We start from the raw sequence: 23,221 nt of genomic DNA, 5'->3' as shown, positions 1-23,221 counted from the left end.
ACAATAGTTTTTATAGACTGATACATGGAGATATACACCCATAGACTGATACATGGAGATATACACCCATAGACTGATACATGGAGATATACACCCATAGACTGATACATGGAGATATACACCCATAGACTGATACATGGAGATATACACTCATAGACTGATACATGGAGATATACACCCATAGACTGATACATGGAGATATACACCCATAGACTGATACATGGAGATATACACTCATAGACTGATACATGGAGATATACACTCATAAACTGACTTTGCCACTTTGGATTACAGTTTTTTGTTTTTTCTGACTTGACTGACCAAGCGATCATAAATATCCCTCCTTAAGGCTATGTGCTAGTAACCTCTGGCCCTAGGATACAATTAAGAAAGAAGAAAAGGACATTTGCGAGAAAATTATAAAAAAATCGAAAAAAGAAGACACTTGTTTGAATAATGTCAATAATTGTGCCTTTTTCTTGTAGGCTCCTACATAATTTACAATTGTGTAATTATTACATTTGAAGTATCGATATTTAATTATTCATTATTATTATTATATTTTTTTTGTATAAGGAAGTTGCATTGTTAATTTCAATACCTGTAATAGTACAGTAGTCCACACACACATGTGCATTCAGTTAAGTTGGAATATGACTAATACAAACAGTTCAGTTTGTCAGATACATGCAACACAGATTACAGTGTTGACATCTGTCTGCTTGAGAAAATACCATGTTCTGCAATAAAAATCATTGAAGTGAGATGAACAGACTGAACTTTATTTTATTAGATAAAACATGTTGACAAAGTTTTACTTTGCAGTTGAAAAAAGGTAATAAATAAAATGTGATCAAAAAAAAATATATAATAATAAGAATTTTCCGCAATACTCAGCGTATCGCGATATATTTAGTATCGCGATCGTATCGTGACGCACGTATCGCGATAGTATCGTATCATGAGGTCTCTGGCGATTCCCACCCCTAGTAGTGTGGTCTGTTCACTCTCAGGTTCATTGTCATCAGTATTCTTCTCTCTCTCTCTCTCTCTCTCTCTCTCTCTCTCTCTCTCTCTCTCTCTCTCTCTCTCTCTCTCTCTGCCTTTAGACCGAGACGTTTTCCCCCGCTGACATGATTTGCATTATTTTAGCAAGACTACTTGGAGTGGCATGTCACCCAAAATGAACCCCTTTACCCGCAGTGCTCTCTATCTCTATAGTTTCAGATTCACATTCACATTATTTTATTGTCACAGCAGTACATACATTCTGAAAAACATGTATATTCTATCTATACAAACTTTAACTATAAGCTATAACTATAGCTATCAACTAAATAAGCTATAAATAAACTATAAAGTAAACATAATAGAGTTTCAGTGTGATTCACCTAGTTTGGGAGATATCTGCTGTGGAGATGTCCACCTTCACTTCAGTACAATGGAGCCGAGTGGCACTTGGCTTGTGGCTCAGAGCAGCGTCTCTTTCCAGACATCACGACCCGGTTACTCAAGATAATCCACAGACCTTGTTGTGAGACGTTTCATGTTGCAACTATTTTGGCCTGTGGATTAGCTTGTGTGTAAACCGGGCCGTGCTTTATGGAAAGAGACGCTTCGGAGTTTTGCAAATGTATTTTGTTGGGTGTTTTGAGCCACAAGCTGAGTTCAGCTCCACTGATTGCAGAAATCTCCAAAATCAGGCGAATCGGATGAAGCGATTCTGGAGAACTATGTCACAATGGAACAGACTACCACTGTATTTAACCCCGATTACAAGTAAAATCAGTAAAAAATTAATATGTTATGTATGATGTGATATTCTCTGAGGTGATGACTGACTATAATAGTGGTGGTGTTTGAGCGTAACACGTTATTCTGGTGAGAGAACTTCCCATATTATTTTTTGTTTTATTATTATTTTAATTGTATTATTATTTTTAAATTTAATTTCAATCATTTTGTATTGATAATTGTAACTGTGTGCATGTGGTGTGACATCATGTGATGGTTATATTTTATGTAGTCTTTTGTCTGGACCCCAGGAAGAATAGTTGTTCCTAAGGAAATGACTAATGGGGCCCTGAATAAACATAAACATAACCCTCCAGGTAAGGGGAATATATATTTTGTATTATTATTATTATTTTGTACACACAGTATTTGCTTTGACTTCTGTCATAAGGAGCCTGGTTTCACAGCTTCAAGCCTGGAGGACGACAGCGACGCGTTCTAGAATCGCAGGCGTGTGAAAAAGGGCTGCGTCACGTAAAACCAAAGGCCTTTAGTACAGCAGCAGGTTTTCATTCAGGTGACGCTGCTCACGTTCACTGTTGCCCCCCAGACCAGAGGCCCCCCAGACCAGACGCCCCCCACCAGCCCTGCTCTCATCTGTGCTCTGCCGGTGCCCCCCAGGCCAGAGGCCCCCCAGACCAGAGGCCCCCCAGACCAGAGGCCCCCCAGACCAGAGAGGCCAGAGGCCCCCCAGGCCAGAGAGGCCCCCCAGGGCCCAGACCAGAGGCCCCCCAGACCAGAGGCCCCCCAGACCAGAGAGGCCAGAGGCCCCCCAGGCCAGAGAGGCCCCCCAGGGCCCAGACCAGAGGCCCCCCAGACCAGAGGCCCCCCAGACCAGAGAGGCCAGAGGCCCCCCAGGCCAGAGAGGCCCCCCAGGGCCCAGACCAGAGGCCCCCCAGACCAGAGGCCCTCCAGGCCAGCCCTGCTTCATCTGTGCTCTCCTGGTGCCCCCCAGGCCAGAGGCCCTCCAGGCCAGCCCTGCTTCATCTGTGCTCTCCTGGTGCCCCCCAGGCCAGAGGCCCTCCAGGCCAGCCCTGCTTCATCTGTGCTCTCCTGGTGCCCCCCAGGCCAGAGGCCCTCCAGGCCAGCCCTGCTTCATCTGTGCTCTCCTGGTGCCCCCCAGGCCAGAGGCCCTCCAGGCCAGCCCTGCTTCATCTGTGCTCTCCTGGTGCCCCCCAGGCCAGAGGCCCTCCAGGCCAGCCCTGCTTCATCTGTGCTCTCCTGGTGCCCCCCAGGCCAGAGGCCCTCCAGGCCAGCCCTGCTTCATCTGTGCTCTCCTGGTGCCCCCCAGGCCAGAGGCCCTCCAGGCCAGCCCTGCTTCATCTGTGCTCTCCTGGTGCCCCCCAGGCCAGAGGCCAGCCCTGCTCCATCTGTGCTCTCCTGGTGCCCCCCAGGCCAGAGGCCAGCCCTGCTCCATCTGTGCTCTCCTGGTGCCCCCCAGACCAGAGGCCCCCCAGACCTGTTGCTCCCCACCGGCCCAGGCCTTCATCTCTGCTGGTCCCCCCCCCCCCCCCCAGGCCAGCCTGGGCCACAGCCTTTGTTTTCAGATGTGTGAACTCCACACCACCGTAGTGTAAGGCCAGATGAGCCGCTTGTTGATTTGATTTTTCTGGAAACTCCAAAGCAGATGGGGTTTAGGAAAGGCTGATTTAGGAACGTGTCACTGCTTTGAAGTCTTGGGTTTTTTTGTAGTCGTTTTCTTGGGTGTGCTATTGTGTGTGTGATAACTGTCTCTCCACTAGGTGGCAGTGTTTACCTTTTTAAGTTGCTGTCTGTCTGGCCCTTTTGGTTTTCAGTGCCTAGGTGTTTTGCCTTACTGGCAAACACACACCATGTGTAAAGATTGAAACCAGACAGAGCAGTGGTTCAAAGGTGTAGCTGAGACTGTGGAATAACATCCACTAGCTGGGTTCTACCCATAAAGCTTAAAGTGATCGCTACTGTCCTGGGTTCTACCCATAAAGCTTAAAGTGATCGCTACTGTCCTGGGTTCTACCCATAAAGCTTAGTGATCGCTACTGTCCTGGGTTCTACCCATAAAGCTTAGTGATCGCTACTGTCCTGGGTTCTACCCATAAAGCTTAGTGATCGCTACTGTCCTGGGTTCTACCCATAAAGCTTAGTGATCGCTACTGTCCTGGGTTCTACCCATAAAGCTTAAAGTGATCGCTACTGTCCTGGGTTCTACCCATAAAGCTTAGTGATCGCTACTGTCCTGGGTTCTACCCATAAAGCTTAGTGATCACTACTGTCCTGGGTTCTACCCATAAAGCTTAGTGATCACTACTGTCCTGGGTTCTACCCATAAAGCTTAGTGATCACTACTGTCCTGGGTTCTACCCATAAAGCTTAGTGATCGCTACTGTCCTGGGTTCTACCCATAAAGCTTAGTGATCGCTACTGTCCTGGGTTCTACCCATAAAGCTTAGTGATCACTACTGTCCTGGGTTCTACCCATAAAGCTTAGTGATCGCTACTGTCCTGGGTTCTACCCATAAAGCTTAGTGATCACTACTGTCCTGGGTTCTACCCATAAAGCTTAGTGATCACTACTGTCCTGGGTTCTACCCATAAAGCTTAGTGATCACTACTGTCCTGGGTTCTACCCATAAAGCTTAGTGATCGCTACTGTCCTGGGTTCTACCCATAAAGCTTAGTGATCGCTACTGTCCTGGGTTCTACCCATAAAGCTTAGTGATCACTACTGTCCTGGGTTCTACCCATAAAGCTTAGTGATCGCTACTGTCCTGGGTTCTACCCATAAAGCTTAGTGATCGCTACTGTCCTGGGTTCTACCCATAAAGCTTAGTGATCACTACTGTCCTGGGTTCTACCCATAAAGCTTAGTGATCACTACTGTCCTGGGTTCTACCCATAAAGCTTAGTGATCACTACTGTCCTGGGTTCTACCCATAAAGCTTAGTGATCACTACTGTCCTGGGTTCTACCCATAAAGCTTAGTGATCGCTACTGTCCTGGGTTCTACCCATAAAGCTTAGTGATCGCTACTGTCCTGGGTTCTCACTACTCTCCTGGGTTCTCACTACTCTCCTGGGTTCTCACTCCTCTCCTGGGTTCTCACTACTGCTTCGCACTACTCTCCTGGGTTCTCACTACTCTCCTGGGTTCTCACTCCTCTCCTGGGTTTTCACTACTGGTTCTCACTACTCTCCTGGGTTCTCACTATTGGTTCTCACTACTGGGTTCTACCCCGGGATACATTAACCAATGCCAGACAACAATTGTGATGTGAAAAACACAAGATTATATTGTGCAATTAGTAATACAACTAATATACTGTACAAGAACATGATGAACATGAACAATATAATGAATGAATGAATGAATTAATATTTTTGAACGTGTATTCTTTACATTCCTCTAAATAAATCATAACAGCGAGCTTTGTCAAACAGAATAATCAGAATGAAAAATGTTAAACGAAATGTTAAACAAAAAGTCAAGAGCAATGTAGTTAGTTGACATGTTCAAAAAAGGAGTAGAGGGAAGCTAAGCTTATTGATCCCTACCCCCCTTACTTATTAAGCCAATGACTATTTATAATAATGTCCTTATTTATAATAAGGACTGTAATGATTGGTTTATTTTTTACTAACTATCCAAAGTTACGTCACTCCTGGCCTAGTGTCTCTGGACATGCTATATAATTTATACTGTCACCAAGCGCCTCTCGGATACTAGTGTTTCATTGGCTGTGTAGCTGGTAATTTTTCAATTTTCATCACTGCCATTTTTGACAGGTGCAGCAGTAGAGTCTCCTTTTCCTTAGTTTCTTCGTTGTCTCCGTCTCTGAAAACCAATTTGCTACAGTGAGAGTGAACGGGGAATTGTAAAAACCTATACCTGCTGCTGGTAAACAAACAAACCCTGCTCCTCCAGCGGGCTCTGGATAAACGGTGACCCAGAACGTACCCTTTATTCAGGAGGACTAACAGACGCTGAGACTGCGGGGGGGTCGTCACCTGGGACTGAGGCAGCTGGTCTGGTGGTAAATAATTAAAAAGCCTTTATCGCGTGGCTGGTTTCTTTCCCCCCTCAGGTGGACTTGTATGTTGCACTTGTGAGACCATTAGAAACAATTTTTTTTTTAATTATGTTTTTGGTAGATATTTTATTGTTTTTCTCCGGGCAGTCCGGCAGAGAGAGAGAGAGGAAGTATGGGAGGATAGACGGGGGAAGACATTCGGCAAAGGTCGCCGGGTCCGGGAGTCGAACCCGCGACGGCCGTGTTGCACCGTAGTGCTGTACGTGGTGCGCCACCCTGGCACCCCGACCATTCGAAACTTAGTTGAAGCCTTTATTGCAACTCGTGAAACACTGAGGTTACCCTCATTTACAAAACAAAGACACAGTTTATTAGCAATTTCATACTTATAATAGGCACAATACATAAGAATAAACGATAGAAAATCAGCTAATACAGTTACAAGTCGACACACGGTTTTCAATCAATCACTCAGGTGAAGCAGGAAGTGAAATCACTGACTCAGGTTAAATAAAACCAAACCCCGTAGCTACATTAGGCACAAACAATGGAGCGCCGCCCAGTGACCAAACACGGCACTGCAACCAAACAACAACACAGAAATAGAATAGGCACATTGGTGACCGCTATTGTTTTATTGTGGATCCCCATTAGTCTACAGACACCAAAGTGAGACTACTCTTCCTGGGGTCCAAACATTTAAAATACAAACACAAAAAAAGTTAAATAAAAATATCAAACCACAAATATTGAAGTACTCACAAGAAAACATCACAACAAACAAAACAAGTGAATCAAAGCTCACTCAATATTCATAAGTCAGATATCACAATTCTCCAACCATAAAATACATATTTCCATAATCAGTCCATAAGAACAAAACAGATTAAAATCGTTTAAATGATTTTAACTCGTATAGCAGAACTTTTCTCAAGTCACCGATCACCTTTATATTTCCATAATAAGTCAATGACTAAAATGTATCTCGTTATTCCTGAGCGCAATTGAACATTTTTTTTAACTAAGATTTGTTCCTTACCATAGTTATATTTCTCATTATATATCTCATTGGTGACCACTGCACGTCTCTCTCTCTCTCTCTCTCTCTCTCTCTCTCTCTCTCTCTCTCTCTCTCTCTCTCTCTCTCTCTCTGTCTCTGTCTCTGTCTCTCTCTCTCTCTCTCTCTCTCTCTCTCTCTCTCTCTCTCTCTCTCTCTCTCTCTCTCTCTCTCTCTCTCTCTCTCTCTCTCTCTCTCTCTCTCTCTCTCTCTCTCTCTCTCTCTCTCTCTCTCTCTCTCTCTCTCTCTCTCTCTCTCTCTCTCTCTCTCTCTCTCTCTCTCTCTCTCTCTCTCTCTCTCTCTCTCCCCCCCCCCCCCCCCCCACCAGGGAACCCCGGCGCGCTGGAGGGACTTCCACTCGGCCACCGTCATCGGGACCAAGATGTTCGTGTTCGGGGGCCGGGCCGACCGCTTCGGCCCCTTCCACTCCAACAACGAGATCTACTGCAACAAGATCAAGGTGTTCGACACGGAGACGGCCTGCTGGCTCAGCACCCCCTGTGCCCAGCCGCTGCCCGAGGGCCGACGGAGCCACTCTGCCTGTGAGTCACATCCACATTACTTTATTACTAGTGCTGTCAGGCCATTACAAACATTAATCTAATTAATTACAGGATTTGTAATGAATTAATCTTAATTAATCGCATTTTAATCGCATAACCATTTTAGGTCTGATATTTTATATTCTATAATCATATTTCAAATGGCATGTGTCCGCATGGCAGAGGTCCTTGAGCAAGACACTTAACACTTTCTCTGCCAAGGACGCCTAAACTCGTCATTCCCCGCCATGCTCATTCTGCCAATGACGCCGTAACACGTCATTGAGATCAATATTTCAAAAATCTGTGATCGCAATCAGTTTTCTCCCCCGGAGACTTGAGATATACTGTTGATCCCCTCTCAACTCTCCAACGGTTCAAGAGCGCCATCTGGTGGCCGATCGGCGGATCGCTCAAACCGGAAACCGGAAACGGAAGCTGGTGCTCATTCCAATTCGGTTCGATCACTCGCTAATAGTCCCGGGACTCGAGCTCGACACAATGGATAGCAATCCGTTACCAATAACTCGATAAACAACATGATTTGGACGTATATACTATTATACAACCTGGAGATGGATCGCATATTTCAACATCCCATAATAGGAATATTTTTGCTCCACGCTCATCGCCCAACGCTACGAGGAAGCTACGGTGAGTTTCAGTGTTTTTTTTATAACGTGTTCGATACAAACTGCTCTAATGATCATATCACCCACACTACATGAATCATCTAACGTTGGCCACGGAATTATAAACGACCCCCCCCCCCCATCCGGTCAACATCAGATGATAAGTAGTAACTTCTAGAAGCACGTCCATTTGAAATTTTTTATCTCTCGCCGATCGCTATCAAACTGTATACAATCATCAATATAATGCATTTAGGGCTATAAATCACGTTCTGCAGAAAGCTGCAGAAAACGATAAAAACATATTTATACTTTAGACCGTATTTTAGTATGAATATGTGAATGAAAAAGTATAACGTTGCTACACCCTGAACAATAGATACTTGATGTTGAATGGGCCATAGTAATGTCAATTTAGCAATACAATTTAAAAAGTTATAGCCCTGCAAAGAAGGGGAACTTCTCCATAGACAAATAGAGCTGGCAGAGGATGGTATAATGATGTACATAAGCCTGGCGAAGAAAGTGTTAACCCCCTAACTGCTCCTGATGAGCAGGTTGGCACCTGGCACATACTGCCGTCGGTGTGTGAATGTGTGAGTGAATGGGTCAAGCGTGAAGAACAAAAATAGCTGTAAATAGCTTTGGGTAAAGGAGAGAGTGTAGCTTGCTACCTCGAAGACTTGTTGTAGCGGGGTAAAAGTCTTACAAAGTATTAAATTCATAATTCTCAATTTAAGGCCTTAAAAAGTCTTAAATTCCATTTGCACAGGTATAAAAAATAATTGGGTGCAGCCCGGCTGTCGGGAGATTAAATAATATTAAATATATTTTTGTATTCAAGGGCTACTGGGAGCTTGGTGTGTCTGGTGAGAGCTTGTAACGGAACAAGTGCAGCCGCCAGTTCAGTGTCACTGTGTGTTTTATTTCTTACGATGCTAGTATGGTCGTGAAATTCGTATATCATTATAAGTATATGTAATATATATTAAGTGGTAATAAAAAGATCTTTAAAAAGTCTTCCACTTGAACTTGTTGAAACTTGCAGATACCCTGTTACAGTGATCCAAGAGTTTGAAGTCCCCGTTTGCCAGAATGCCTTGAGAGCAGATACCACTGTGTAATGATCCAATCCAATCCACTTTATTTATAAAGCGCATTTAAAAACAACAAAGTTGACCAAAGTGCTGTACAAGTCCCACAACATAAGATAAAAACATAAAACATAAAACATAAAAAAATAGAATAAAAGCACACAAAAACAAATACAATGTGTCACATAAAAAGGCAGGTCTCTCAAAAACTGTTTAAAACACCGAAAGCCAGAGCAAATAGGTGTGTCTTGAGGCGTGATTTGAACACCTGCAGAGTGGGGGCCTGCCTAACATGGAGTGGCAGCTCATTCCAGAGCTCATGCCACAGCCAAAGCACGGTCCCCCCTATAAGCTTCAGCCTGGACTTGGGAACAGCCAAGTTAGGAGCTGGTCAGAGGACCTGAGGGACCTTGGGGGAACATAAGGTTCCAGCAGGTCCGAGAGGTAGCCCGGTGCCAAGCCGTTCAGGCATTTAAAAGCAAACGGTAAAACCTTAAAATCAATTCTATAAACGCACAGGAAGCCAGTGGAGGGAAGCCAGCACAGGGGAAATGTGCTCACCGTGTAGTGATGGGGATTTTGAAAAACAAAACAACAGAGCGCAGAAGGGGACAATGCCAACTGAACTACTCTGTGCCAATGGGAGGATTACTGTACTACACTCAAGCTCAACATCCTTTCAGTCAGACTACGCCACGCGCGACACGTCGTCGGAGGTCAACATCCTTTCAGTCAGACTATGTCACTTGCGACACATCGGAGGTCAAAGTAACTTTGCCCCCCCCCCCCACAGATTTCCCTCAATGGAAGAACAAATGGATTACCTCAATCATGTAGTGTCCAGTGACCCCGACGGGTCCAGGCAGCCTCCTCTACTACACACCATTAAAGTAATGGTTCAGATATATAGGCCCCCTTTTTCTGTATCGAGCGAGTCTTATATAAAGTTAAGCACTCTGAAGCGCTATTGAGATTCCTGACCAGTGGCCAGAAGGCATTATAGACTGTGTGTCAGTAAGTGCTCGCCAGTTGCGGGGGACACTCATCTTATTATTATTGATTGTTGGTAAACCCTCTCATGAATATCGGGGGGGGGGGGGGGGGGGGATCGATAGCCCGCTCAAGGCTTCATATTTATCAGTCCTTCTACAAGATTACTTTTGGGGGCGGGATCCTTGTCTACATCCTATGATTGAGAACAAGGACACACACTGTCACATATAGATATAGATATAAACACTAGATGGCTCAAGGCGGAGTCTCCCGCGTAGTTCACCGGCGGCCATCTTGCTTGAGTGGACTGTACTGCTTTAAGGTGACGATCTGCACAAATAGAAAATACTCTTAACTCGCTGGAATCTTGACGGATTTACAAGCGGTTTGGTTTATTACAAACGTTATTAAAGTGGCTATGATTCTTGGACGAATTTTCTTTATTTTCATATCAAAGTCCATTACAAGTATGCAGTATGATAACTACATCTCTGACGTTTTTAATAAACCAAACCGGTTGAAAATTGAACAAGCTATGGTTATTTCAATAGTAGCACATGCACTATAGACATGCATGTTATGGGTGGGCGTGCTCCACCCATGCAAGATGGCCGCCATGTGGCAATGCCGGTCTCCGTAGGCCAGCAGCGAGGGTGTACGTCATCTAGTGATATATATATCTATGGCAGCGGTTCTCAAACTACGGGTCGTGACCCAAAGTGGGGTCGCGGGTAGGTGACAGGCAGCGCATTGGCAAAAAAATCATCAGATTGAGTTTTCCACCGGGATTTTCCTTGCAGACAAAAACAACCCATTGGCAGATAAATGTGCTGATAATGAGCTGGAAATTCCGTTAGTGGCACTCCAGGATAATCAGCGGAGATTTTGGGGGTATTTAATCTGCTTGATGGTTTTTTGTAGGAACAGAATGTTGCACGTTTTTTTTTACGCCCCTCATCTGTAGCCACTAGAAGGGCTTATTGAACAATTTCAGAGAGAGAGAGGGCGCGGACAATTTGGACAACTGGATCAAAGATCCGTTCATTACGCAGCAGGCCTCCCACTGTCAGAGCATTAAGATCTCAATGATCTTTCGTGTGACGAGCTACTGAAAGTCAAGTTCACTGGACAGGCCCTCGCAAAGTTCTGGATATCAGTCCGGAACGAGTACCCAGTGTTGTTGTGTAATGCTGCGCTGAGAAAGCTTGTCCCCTTTGCATAAACATACGGGATTTTCAGAGTAGAAGCGGATCTCCGCTAAAGCCTTTTCTTTTCATGTTCTGGCAACATATTTTGGCTAAATATGCCTCGTATTTTATAAATGAGTATACGGAAACAATTCTGTTGCTTTTGTTGATAATATTCATTCATTTCATTGATAACATAGTGCTGTAATTAAATGTTCTAATAAATATGCATGATCAAATTCAACAACGTGTGCTTTTATTTAGTTATTCCTTATTTCCACGTTGAAATTACGTTAAGTTACGATACATTAAGTGTGGGGTCGCCAAAATAAATCCTAAATAAAATGGGGTTGTGGTATAAAAAAGTTTGAGGTCCCCTGATATATGGTGTCACAGACATAGGTTGAACCGGCCTTGCACAAAGTGTACAGTGCCTGCGAGCCGCCACTGGGGGGCAGTGTGGGCAAGTAAAATGGTAAATGGTGCATTTATATAGCGCCTTTATCCAAAGCGCTTTACAATTTTGTTCTTCACATTTGACCCATTCACTCACACATTCACACACCGACGGCGGAGGTGACCATGCAAGGTGCCAACCTGCTCATCGGGAGCAGTTAGGGGTTAAGTGTTTTGCTCAAGGGCACTTCGACACGCTGCCCGGGAGGAGTGGGAATCAAACCGGGAACCTCCGGATTATCAGACGCATGCTCTACCTCCCGAGTGCGTTAGTGACGTTGCCACTTATAAGAGGTCTAACAATTCATAGCAGTTTGCCTGTATATTGTTCACATTCCTGGACTGCATGCAATGTTTTTTTTTTTTTTTTTATTATCTTTCTTTAAATATTATTATGTATGTGAGTTTACTGTTCAAAAGGCTAAGAAAGGAAACAAAAGGAGATGTATTTCTATTGTTGGGATTAACTTGTGGAACAATGCTGATATATATTTAAGAATGAATTATTCGCTTTTGGTTATCAAATAAATGGTTTGTATAGCTATTTTTGAGGGTTACAAATGTGAATAATCTTCATTTTGTTATTTCTTTGTTTTTGTTTTGGAGGCTTAATTTGATAAGAATAATAGGACAGGCTTATATACGCATTATGCTTCAGCCTGTACCTTTTCAGTCACTGCCAGAATCAAAGATTGTTGACAATCTGGAATGATTGTGCTTATTGTATTATGTGTGATGACTACTACTATTACTACTATTACTACTATTACTACTACTACTACTACTACTACTACTACTACTACTACTACTACTACTACTACTACTACTACTACTACTACTACTACTGTCTACTACTTAACTACTACTATTACTACTAATACTACTACTATTACTACTAATACTACTACTATTACTACTAATACTACTACTACTAATACTACTACTACTACTACTACTACTACTACTACTACTACTATTACTCCTACGAATACTACTACTACTATTACTACATGTTTCATTCATTGTTTTGCAAATATCTTATTTATTGACCGATCCCAAGCTCCGCCCTCTTTTCTTGACCCCTCCCCTCACAAGCGTTGCTTCCCTCAGTCACGCTAAGAGAGGTCACTAGATGTTGATAATGTAGATAACGTGATGATTAATGATTCCCCCCCCCCCCCCCCTCTCTCTCTCCAGTTGCCTATAATGGAGAGCTGTACATATTTGGAGGGTACAACGCCCGCGTGGACCGGCACTTCAGCGACCTCTGGAAGTTCAACCCAGGTAACGTACCCAGGGCCTTCCCCAGGGCCGTCAGGCGAGAGGGTGCTGAGTCACCACTAGGGGGTGCTACAGTGTATAAAGTTGCACAGTAGCTTAACTTTGAGCATGAAAACACATGCATACAGAGAGAGAATAAAGAGATGCAAGAGAGAAAAGAGAGAATAAAGAGAAGAGAGAGAAAAGAGAGAAGAGAGAGAATAAAGAGACGCAAGAGAGAAAAGAGAGAATAAAGAGAAGAGAGAGAGAATAAAGAAGAGAGAGAAGAGAGAATAAATGGAAGAAAAAATAAAGAGAAGAGGGAGATGGATAAAAAAGAGGAGAGCAAGAGAGAATAAAGATAAGAGGGAGAGAGAGAAAATGGATAATAAAGGGAAGAAAGAGAATAAAGAGAAGAGGGAGAATAAAGAGAAGAGAGAATACATATAAGAGAGAATAAAGAGAAGAGCGAGAATAGAAAAGAGAGAATAAAGAGAAGAGCGAGAATAAAGAGAATACATAGAAGAGAAGAGAGAGAGAGAGAAGAGGGAGAGAGATAGATAAAAGAGAGAATAAATAGAAGAGAGAGAGAGAGAGAGAATTAGGAACACACTTATTTCTCTGGAACTCAGAGCGTGGCGGTTGATCAAGACGGGAGCCTAGGGCTGGGCGATTAATCGATATTATGGATGGAATTATGGAATGGAATGATAAAAAAAAACAATGAACCTTCTCTTCTCTTTATTCTCTGTTCTCTTCTATTTATTCTCTCTTCTCTTCTCTATCTCTTCTCTTTATTATCTCGCTATTATCTTTCTTCTATTGTGTGTGTGTGTGTGTGCATGCATTTTTTTTGCATTCAACTATCAGCTCATTTTGGCAAATCAAAGTCGACTATACAAATCCGACTATACAAATCCTTAGTCGGGGACAGGCCTAGTTGAAACAGTGAATCAATTGAAGCGGGGTGGTTTGTGATCATGCTCTCAAATTGGTTAGCGGAGTATTGATCTTTGGCGTGTGTTGAAGATTGTTCCGAGCATTTGGACTCCAGTAACAGGCTGACTTTCTATGCCTCTCGGGGACCTTAGGCATGCGCCATTTATTTGATTTACATTTAGTATCTAAAGTTCTAATCCAGCGTTATTGTAATGCAAGGTGGTAGCTTACCAATAATGGCTTCATAGATAAACAAATACCAATGTTTATTACGCCTCTCTGCCCGAGAAGACCTGCCCATCTTTATCATACAGCACCATAGCTATCACCTGTGATCAATCAGAGGGCCGAGTCGAGGTAAATGTATTCCCTGAAAGAGTTTAAAACGACTTGGAAAATAAATATAGATTCTTATACGACGTAAGGCAGAGAACATAAAAAGTATTGCAATATCAAATCAAATGTATTTGTATAGCCCGATATCACATGGAATAGCCCCCTTGGGCTGTACAAGTCTTCTTGTACAAGTCAAGAAGAAACATCACAATAGATCCAGAACAAAAAAAACACCATCAAATCCAAATATGTGACAACACCCCCAGACTTTCCCCAATGAAGATAAGGATCGACGCACTAAAAACCCAGCAATAGGGGGAGAAAAGCACCACAGGCGACTTGGAGGAGAGACACCTCAGATGCGCCGTTCAAAGGGGGGATCCCCCAACTGGATGTCGGTGATAATATAGTGTTGCTATGGATCAGGGGTGGGCAATTATTTTTCCCGGGGGGCCGAATGAGCAACTGAAAATATGTTGGAGGGCCGGGCCAAAATTCCAAACTCAATTATGCATAATATACATTTTATTTCTATATAAAAAGCAGTAAATGGCATTGTTTTGACCCCTGGTAAGAGTGTATGTTATTATTTGGCAATTAAAAGGTGAGGTTAGCTTCCAAAAATATCATTTATTCAAATAGAATTTATTTCCAAAATGATAAACAAAAAGAAAAGTGTCCCAGTAGCCTTTTTTTTTTTTACTTTACATGCCTATATTAAACATTTAATGTTTTCAGAACTGTGCAAAAAAAGAAAAAAAAAGATCATGTGTCCCATTTCACTTGTTATATTTCCACATTTTAGTGTTCTTTAGCTCTTTTTTTTTTTTTTTTTCATTCAGTGTGATAAATCCAGTCTCTGTTGAGCTTTAACAAGTCCATCAAAGTCAGGTTGCATGTCTGAGGTGGAGATGCGAAGCACAGCTGCCAGATGTTCATCAGTGAGAGAGGATCTGTACCTGGACTTGGTAAACGTCATGACTGAGAATGTCTGTTCACATATAGGTGGATGATGGATCCAAAGAGAACCAACATCTTCTGAGCATGTCTCCTCATGTTTGGAAAGTTCTCCTCCTTGAGAGCAGAGTAGAACTCTAGCAGTGATGCTGACTTAAAGTGCTCTTTCAGTAGTGAATCAGACTGCAGGTCAATGAGTTCAAGCTGAACATCAGTGGGTGCACTATCAACACTGCAGGTAAAGGGAGAGGAAACCAGCTGCATTTCATCCTCAACCTTTTTGAAATCTTGAAAACGCCTTGAAAATTCATCATGCAGTGCTCCCAACATGGATGAGTACCTGTGCCGGTGATCACCTGATGGTTTGACTTCTTTCAGGGTTTTCATGTGTTTGAGATTGTTGCTGCCTACCGGTATGTTGCCTTGAAATTAATTGCAACTTTGTCATGAAGGCTTTCACATGGCTATGCATTTCATGAGCATTAGCATCATGAGCCTGCAGTTGTGTGTTCAGTAGGGATGGGTACCGTTCACATTTGAACCGATACGGTACCGGTACCTGTGAATCGATACCGGTACCCAACGGTACCTTTTTTCTGTACTTTAGTCAGTAACCACACTTTCGACCGTTTTCGGCTTGCCCCGACTGCTTTGTTGTTGAATCAAGTCAAGCGTCTAGGTAAGCGTATATTGTGCGTGTGAACGTTGACACGAAAAGAAAAAAGTAAAAAAAAAAAAAAAAAGATTTAATTTTTTTTATTATCATGTAATCTTTCGCGGGCCGGTCAGAATCGATACGGCCTGCGGGCCGTACAATGCCCAGGTCTGCTATGGATGATAGATGGATGGAGAATAGAACAGGCGAATAACTGGAATGAATGTATATATACATGTAATGAAGCACATATATATATACTAGTGCTGTCAGGCGATTAAAAAAATGTATCTAAATAATTACAAGATTTGTAATTAATTAATCTAATTAATCTCATTTTAATCGCATAACCATTTTAGGCCTGATATTCTATAACCATATTTCAAATGGCATGTGTCCGGATGGCAGAATTCAGTACTGTATCTACAAAACCTTCTGTTTAATCATCTTCCATCTATTAATTTGCTTAGATTTTTCAGGTCTGGTCAATTTGAGCATGGTGTTATTCACAGTCAAAGATAAAAAAAATTTTTTATTGATATTCTCATTTGGTTCATTACAATTTACTCAAGCCTAGTAACAGACACAGTATTTCTTACACTGGGAATACATTCCCTGAGATCCATAGATGTCCCTAGAATCAGATGCCAAGAACATGCAAATGGGCCATTTAAAAAAATAAATTTCTGTAAATGTTTATTCTATGTTCTTATGGAATGAATGAGATTTAAAAAAAATATTATATATAAAAAATAAAAGAAAATTGTAATTAATTTTGAGCTAATTTTCATAACGCGATAATTTGCTGTGTAATTAATTAATCTAATTAACGCGATAAACTGACAGCCCTAATATATATAAATAGAGCTAATTATATCTATAAAAATAATGGCAATATTTTGTCCTGAGCGCTCCATCATTACATCATTGTTTCACGGTCGGCTCAGTCGACACTCTGTAGGAATGGATTGATCACATTTTCCCTGCCGATACCGATTCCAATTCCTACACTTGAATTATTGTCCGATACCGAGTCTTGGTCCAATCCATCGCTTTTCCTGAACAGTATAGATTTGGACCATTGGACAATCTAACATGCTCCTCCTGTGTCAAAAACTCACGAAAGTTTTCTTGGAATCGGATTTTAGTATCGGGCGAAATTCTCCGATACCAAATGACCAATACCCTATTTCAGCCTGGTATCTGTCCGATATCAACACTAGTCACGATTGGTTTCCTCTGTAGAGAGGCGCTGGCTCATCTTGACCCAGTTTCCCCTCCTGCGTCCTGGGGAGAGGCGTGCAGACGACCCCCTCTGATGCTGGCGGCTGGCTGCTGCTGGGAGCTATGGGGAGTGTGAGATGCAGACAGATGCCCGCTCTCATGTGTGGCACAGATACAAGACTGGTACTGCTATCCTCTACTTCAGCGGTTCATTCATCGATCAGTTCAGTCATAGTCGACCAAGGTGGATTAGATAGAATCAGATCAGATTAGATTACTGTAGAATAGTTTAACATTTATTGTCATTATACAGCACAAAGCAAAAGTTTGGCATCCAATCAGAGTGCAAATGTAACGGTAAAGTTCAATAGCAATATACAATGATTTTATTTGATTTTATTTTATTTCTGGATTAAAAACACACAACAAGGATCCAAAGGATAACATGAGAAAGAGTAAGACCCTTATTTCCGTCATGGTCCCAGGGCTGTTAGGCCACAACAAAAAACACGACAATGACACAAAACACATACATTTAAAACATTAAATGATGATTAAATTGGGTATACAATCTATAATTTAGTACTACCGAGAAATAGTGCTAATCAGATTTATGGACAGTCGTAGTATTAATATGTACGGAGAGGGAGGGAGGGAGAGAGAGAGAGGTTTGTTTACAGAGGTAGATAGCAAAAGCCCAGTACTTATGCGTAATGATTTTGTTTTGGGATTAGGCCAGGATTCATGATTTCCTGTCCTCGGCAGATAGAAGGAAAGGAGTGTCTGGGTCTCAGAGGATTGATGGAGGAGGAAACACAACACCACTCATCATCATCCTCATAAACTCACTCCTGATGGCCCGGGAGGTGGAGACAGAGTCCTGTGGTCCTAAAACGGGCGCTCCATCGAATGATTTCTAACTTTACACCAGTGTTTTCCAATAGATCCCCATGAAACGGCTAGCAGAATGCCATCGTATTTATGTGTTTCCTGTAAAAACAGGAAGCTAGGGAGGGACTTGTCGTGGATATTGATTGGCATTTATAGTAGCCAATAGTGCTGAATGTGCATTACGGTACTTTCATTAGCCAGCAGGCTAATGTTAGCAACATAAGTTGGCAACATTGTGCAACATTAGTAATAGTTAGCCCGCAAGCTAACATGGGTAGATCGGTCGTCTGGTAATCTGAAGGTTCATTTTCAACTCAACCAAAAGCGCTTGGTCTCACTCCCTTGGTGTCTCTCCGTTGACTTTGTAGGCATTTGCCCCACCTCTACATGTACATGTGTTGAGAGAGAGAGAGAGCTCCACACAGAGTGGCATGTGACCCGTGGGTGAGGGGTGTGAAATTATGGATCACGGTGCTGGAACACAGTTCAGACGAGAGGCAGAACACGTTCTCCAAGCTGTTGCTGAGTGGATGGGCACGCCATCATCTTTTACTGTTAGGCACTTTGCTACTAAGTTATCTACTTTGCCTATATTACTACTAAGGCTGAGACGATATGCCATTTGGAAGAATCGATAAATCGGGACAAAATTATCGATAAATATCGATTTTATTTAATTATTTTGCATGTAAAAGAAAAAAAAATGTATTTAACATTAGTTTGTGTGTGTGTGTCACTGTAGTTTTTGCGATGCTGTAGTTGGCCCACGACACACACAAACACACACAAACACACACAAACTAACATTAAATTATATATTTTTTCTTTAAAAAAAAAGTATTTAAAACTTTATTCTTATTTTTATTTAAAAAAAAATTACACATGACGCCACTTATCGATTTCACGCAGTTATCGATAATTATCGATAAGTGGTCTCAGCCTTAATTACTACCTACTATGCTAATATGTACTATGCACTCAAGACTCGCACTCAAGTTCAACACTGTTGTTGAACAATCTTACTGGCCAGAGTTGTACCCCTTCCTGCTGACCTGTTGTACAGAACTTGTAAGTCGCTTTGGATGAAAGCGTTCAGCTAAATGACAACAATGATTTATTTTTTACACGTAATCTCACACACATCTTAACAGTTTTGAATATGGCCACCAGTGATGTCATCGGGGACATTGACTCCTTATGTTGTGTTAATTACAGCACCGTGAAATGATAAGGTAACGGTCCCTGTAAGACAATGTATTGCTATTTTTTCATCTACATTATTTCACAGTACTGTAATTATTGTGATACAAGGATTCAATGTCCCCGATGACATCGCTGGTGGCCATATTCAAACTAATTTACTCTCAATAACTGTCAAAAATATATTCCTGTGTGCAAAACTGTTCAGAGCTTTTGAATGTGTGTGTGAGATGTTGTGCAAAGTGCACCTGTAAGACTTCATTACAAAACCTGGTTATTGGTATTGCGTGTGCGTTATCTACAGGTTGAGGATTCTTCCCCTTGCGAGTAACCGTTTTGGGATCAAGCACATAATGCGACCCCGCAACCTGTGAAATGCCTAATGCATAGTTGTAGGGCTGACCCCTATTAGTCGATTAGTCGACTAATCGGTAGAAAGGAGCCGTAGTCGACTGGCCAACCTCTTAGTCGAATACAAAAAATATATATATAAAAAAATATTTATAATTTTTTTTATTCTTCCCAAAAGAAAAGAGGCCTAGAAGCGTGGCTAACGCTAATGGCATGCATACCAGAGGCTAACTGCCTACGAAAACAGGCACAGAGGCACTGAAAGAGGATTTCACCCATCTAATGAACACACTAGACTAGACACATATCAAGATGTATCCATCAGTGGACCAATTGCATGCTTTTGCAGAGGACAAGAAGCCTTCAGTCAAAGACATTAAGCACCCCCCCACAGCCCAAATGGAATGATTAAAAAGATTTTTTTTTAAATATATAAAACATATTATACTTTTTTTTTGTCGACCAATAGTCGACTAACGACAAATTTTGGCCAATCATAGTCGACCATCCAAATCCTTAGTCGGGGACAGCCCTACATAGTTGTTATATGGACTGCATTTTCTATAGTGCATTTAGCCAAAGCGCTTTACAACGTATGCCTCACATTCACTCACTCACTCACTCACTCACTCACTCACTCACTCACTCACTCACTCACTCACTCACAGATTCACACACCACAAATGGAGGCAACCATGCAAGGTGGTGCCAACCTGCTCATCGCGAGCAGCTAGCGGTTAAGTGTCTTTCTCAAGGACACTTTGACACACTGTTGGGGAGGAGCAGGAATCAAACCGATTTACCAGACGGCCGCGCTCTCTCCCGCCCGAACCACTGTTGTTGTGTAAAAAGAACGTCACCTTTATTACCACATCATTATTTGCAGCCGTCTTGCAGCCCACGTCTCCCCTGGCAGATACAGATCTTTGATCTCGACGAGATCAACCCGGTTAAATAATGTTAAGTAGACGATAAACCGTGAAGGATGGAAGACGACAGTTATTTGCAGAGAGAGAGAGAGAGAGAGAGAGAAGAGAGAGAGAGAGAGAGAGAGAGAGAGAGAGAGAGAGAGAGAGAGAGAGAGAGAGAGAGAGAGAGAGAGAGAGAGAGAGAGAGAGAGAGAGAGAGAGAGAGAGAGAGAGAGAGAGAGAGAGAGAGAGAGAGAGAGAGAGAGAGAGAGAGAGAGAGAGAGAGAGAGAGAGAGAGAGAGAGAGAGAGAGAGAGAGAGAGAGAGAGAGAGAGAGAGAGAGAGAGAGAAGTGTCCGCACTTCTCCTCCTCTGGTCCCTTGTTACCTGTTGCTACGCAACCGTGCGTGGGTTGCGTGTGGCGGCTTCTGCAGAGAACTTGAACTAGTTTGAACCTCTTGCAGCGCATGCTGCGCAATGCTGCCTACACTCGTAACGTCACGACAGGAGAGGAACAGGGGGTACAGGAGAGGAACAGGAAGTACAGGAGAGGTACAGGAGGCGCTAAGCGTGGCGGTTTGGTCTAGTCTGTCTGATCTGACACCTTCCCCACTGTCCTGTTTATGGAGGCTGTTTGTGGAGCAGTGTTTTCCTCCATGCGACCGGGGAGGAAGGGGCCTCGTTACGGCTACAAACCCCTGCCTGCCAGCGGAGAGCCTGCATTATTAAAGATGTCCATTAGATGGCAGCACCTCTTTGGCTCTCTCAGACCTGGGACCCAATAGGGCTTGTTGTTGCTATAGAGACGCGTGGAGGATGCCGCTGCTCATCCTTATATGGCCTCGGCCTCGTCACTCGCGACGACACTTCAGCAGAGGAGGAGAGGATTTGTTTTATTTATATTTTTGAAGTGCAGAGTTTCCTGTAATAAATATAAAAGCTCTCTCTCTTTTGTTTCTTTGTCGTTCTTTCATCTCGGGGGGGGGGGGCCTCTGTGTTGGTGCCACGTGTAGAGAGAAAGCTGGAGAGGAGGCTGAACGGAGAGCCTGGGCTTGTTTTTTATGTCATTTTGAACTGTTAACTGGGGGATTTCTGTAGCTGCAGCAGAGCAGGTCCACCTCCACCAGGAGATCAGGACTTTCAGAGGAGTTCAGTGTCTTAAAGATAGTGGTGCATGACTGAGAAGTCAGCCTGGTCTGATGAGAAGATGTACTTCATCCACCTCGACCATTAATAAATGCTTATTAATAAAACCCATGTTTATCATTTGTCAGTGTATGTTTAAGTATGCTTATTAATAAACCCATGTGTTTTGAATCTATGTATGTATACAACATTCTAGGGGTGCAACGGTACACAAAAAAAAACACGGTTCGGTACGTACCTCGGTTTTGAAGTCACGGTTCGGTGCGGGTTTTCGGTACAGTGGGGGGGAAAGTTTGGCTTTCCATGTTCCACTCAGGGGTGATGTAGTGTGCAGTAACTAATTGTACTTGTAGGGCTGTCGACGAATATTCTATATTGAAATTAATAATCGACTTGTACATTTTTTTTTAATAAAAATAATAATTATATTTAGATTGTGAAAAAAACAGCCCCCTGTGGGCGGTCGTTAGTGGTTGACATACCGTTGTATTCGTTCGGTACACAGCCGTTCGGTGCGGTACGGTACGGTACACACTGAAACTTGTTCGGTACGGATACATGTACCTTTACACCCATAATAAATTCGTATTAATATACTACTTGTGTTTTGAATCGGTCAATGTATGTAATGAATGTTTATGTAATAATAAAGTAATGTGTTTGAAGTTGTAATGTGTTTGTAATATGAATGTTTTGATATATCCAATGCGTTTGAAATTGGTATGTTTTATTAATATCTCCATATTATTGTGTGTCGTTGCAGAAGCCGTTTCCTGGAAGAAGGTGGAGCCCAGGGGCAAAGGTCCGTGTCCGCGGAGACGCCAGTGCTGCTGCATGGTGGGGGATCGCATCATCCTGTTTGGAGGAACCAGGTACAACTGTCTGATTAACTAACTGTTATTAATACATCTGTTCCCTCTCGTAAACCCTCTCTCGCTCTCGCTCTCTCTCTCTCTCTCTCTCTCTCTCTCTCTCTCTCTCTCTCTCTCTCTCTCTCTCTCTCTCTCTTTCTCTCGCTCTCTCTCGCTTGCTCTCTCTCTCTCTCCATCTCTCTCTCTCTCTCGCTTGCTCTCTCTCTCGCTCTCTCTCTCTCTCTCCATCTCTCTCTGTCTCTGTCTCTCTCTCTATATATACAGTATATACATTTCTCTCTCTCTCTCTCTCTCTCTCTGTCTCTCTCTATGTCTTTATCTCTCTATATCTCTCTCTCCCTCCTCTCTCTCTCTCTCTCTCTCTCTCCCTCTCCCTCTCTCCCTCTCCCTCTCCCTCTCTCCCTCTCTCCCTCTCTCCACGCTGCCCCTAGAGGCGGTTCACAGAAATGCCACTTGTTTTGTTTATAAGTATAGAGAAACTGTTCGCAGACGACACACTGTGTCCTTGTTTTTGTTTGTTTCTTTTGGTTTATCGCCGTATAGTTCTCCGAGGCGCACGGTTTCTGCAGAAGACACTGACAAAACACCGCACTGAGCCGCTCGCTGCTTTGAATGATGTCGTAATAATAGTGTGTTCCTCCTGGTGGAAAAAGTGTTTACTCCGTGCCAGTGGCATCCACTGCCTTCGCTACAGGGTCCTCCTGCCACTATAAAAACACCATA

The 23,221-nt window shown here is 42.9% G+C and overlaps 1 protein-coding gene across 1 annotated transcript in view; it reads left to right on the top strand.

Annotated features, from left to right (window-relative positions):
• klhdc3 (kelch domain containing 3) overlaps positions 1-22,520 on the top strand; it is a gene marked incomplete at its 3' end in the record, with an annotated part of 68,159 nt that extends 45,639 nt beyond the window's left edge. The window contains exons 6-8 of the mRNA XM_084322044.1: positions 7,186-7,399; positions 12,959-13,045; positions 22,390-22,520. Of these exons, the coding sequence (XP_084178170.1) occupies positions 7,186-7,399; positions 12,959-13,045; positions 22,390-22,520 (432 nt within the window). The remainder of the gene's footprint in view (positions 1-7,185; positions 7,400-12,958; positions 13,046-22,389) is intronic.
• Between the last annotated feature and the right edge of the window lie 701 nt (positions 22,521-23,221).

This window comes from Notolepis coatsorum (assembly GCF_963971535.1).
Source record: "Notolepis coatsorum genome assembly, chromosome: 9".
Lineage (NCBI taxonomy): Eukaryota > Metazoa > Chordata > Actinopteri > Aulopiformes > Paralepididae > Notolepis > Notolepis coatsorum.
Note: the sequence above shows the minus strand (reverse complement) of the source record. Positions and strands in the feature narration are given on the sequence as shown.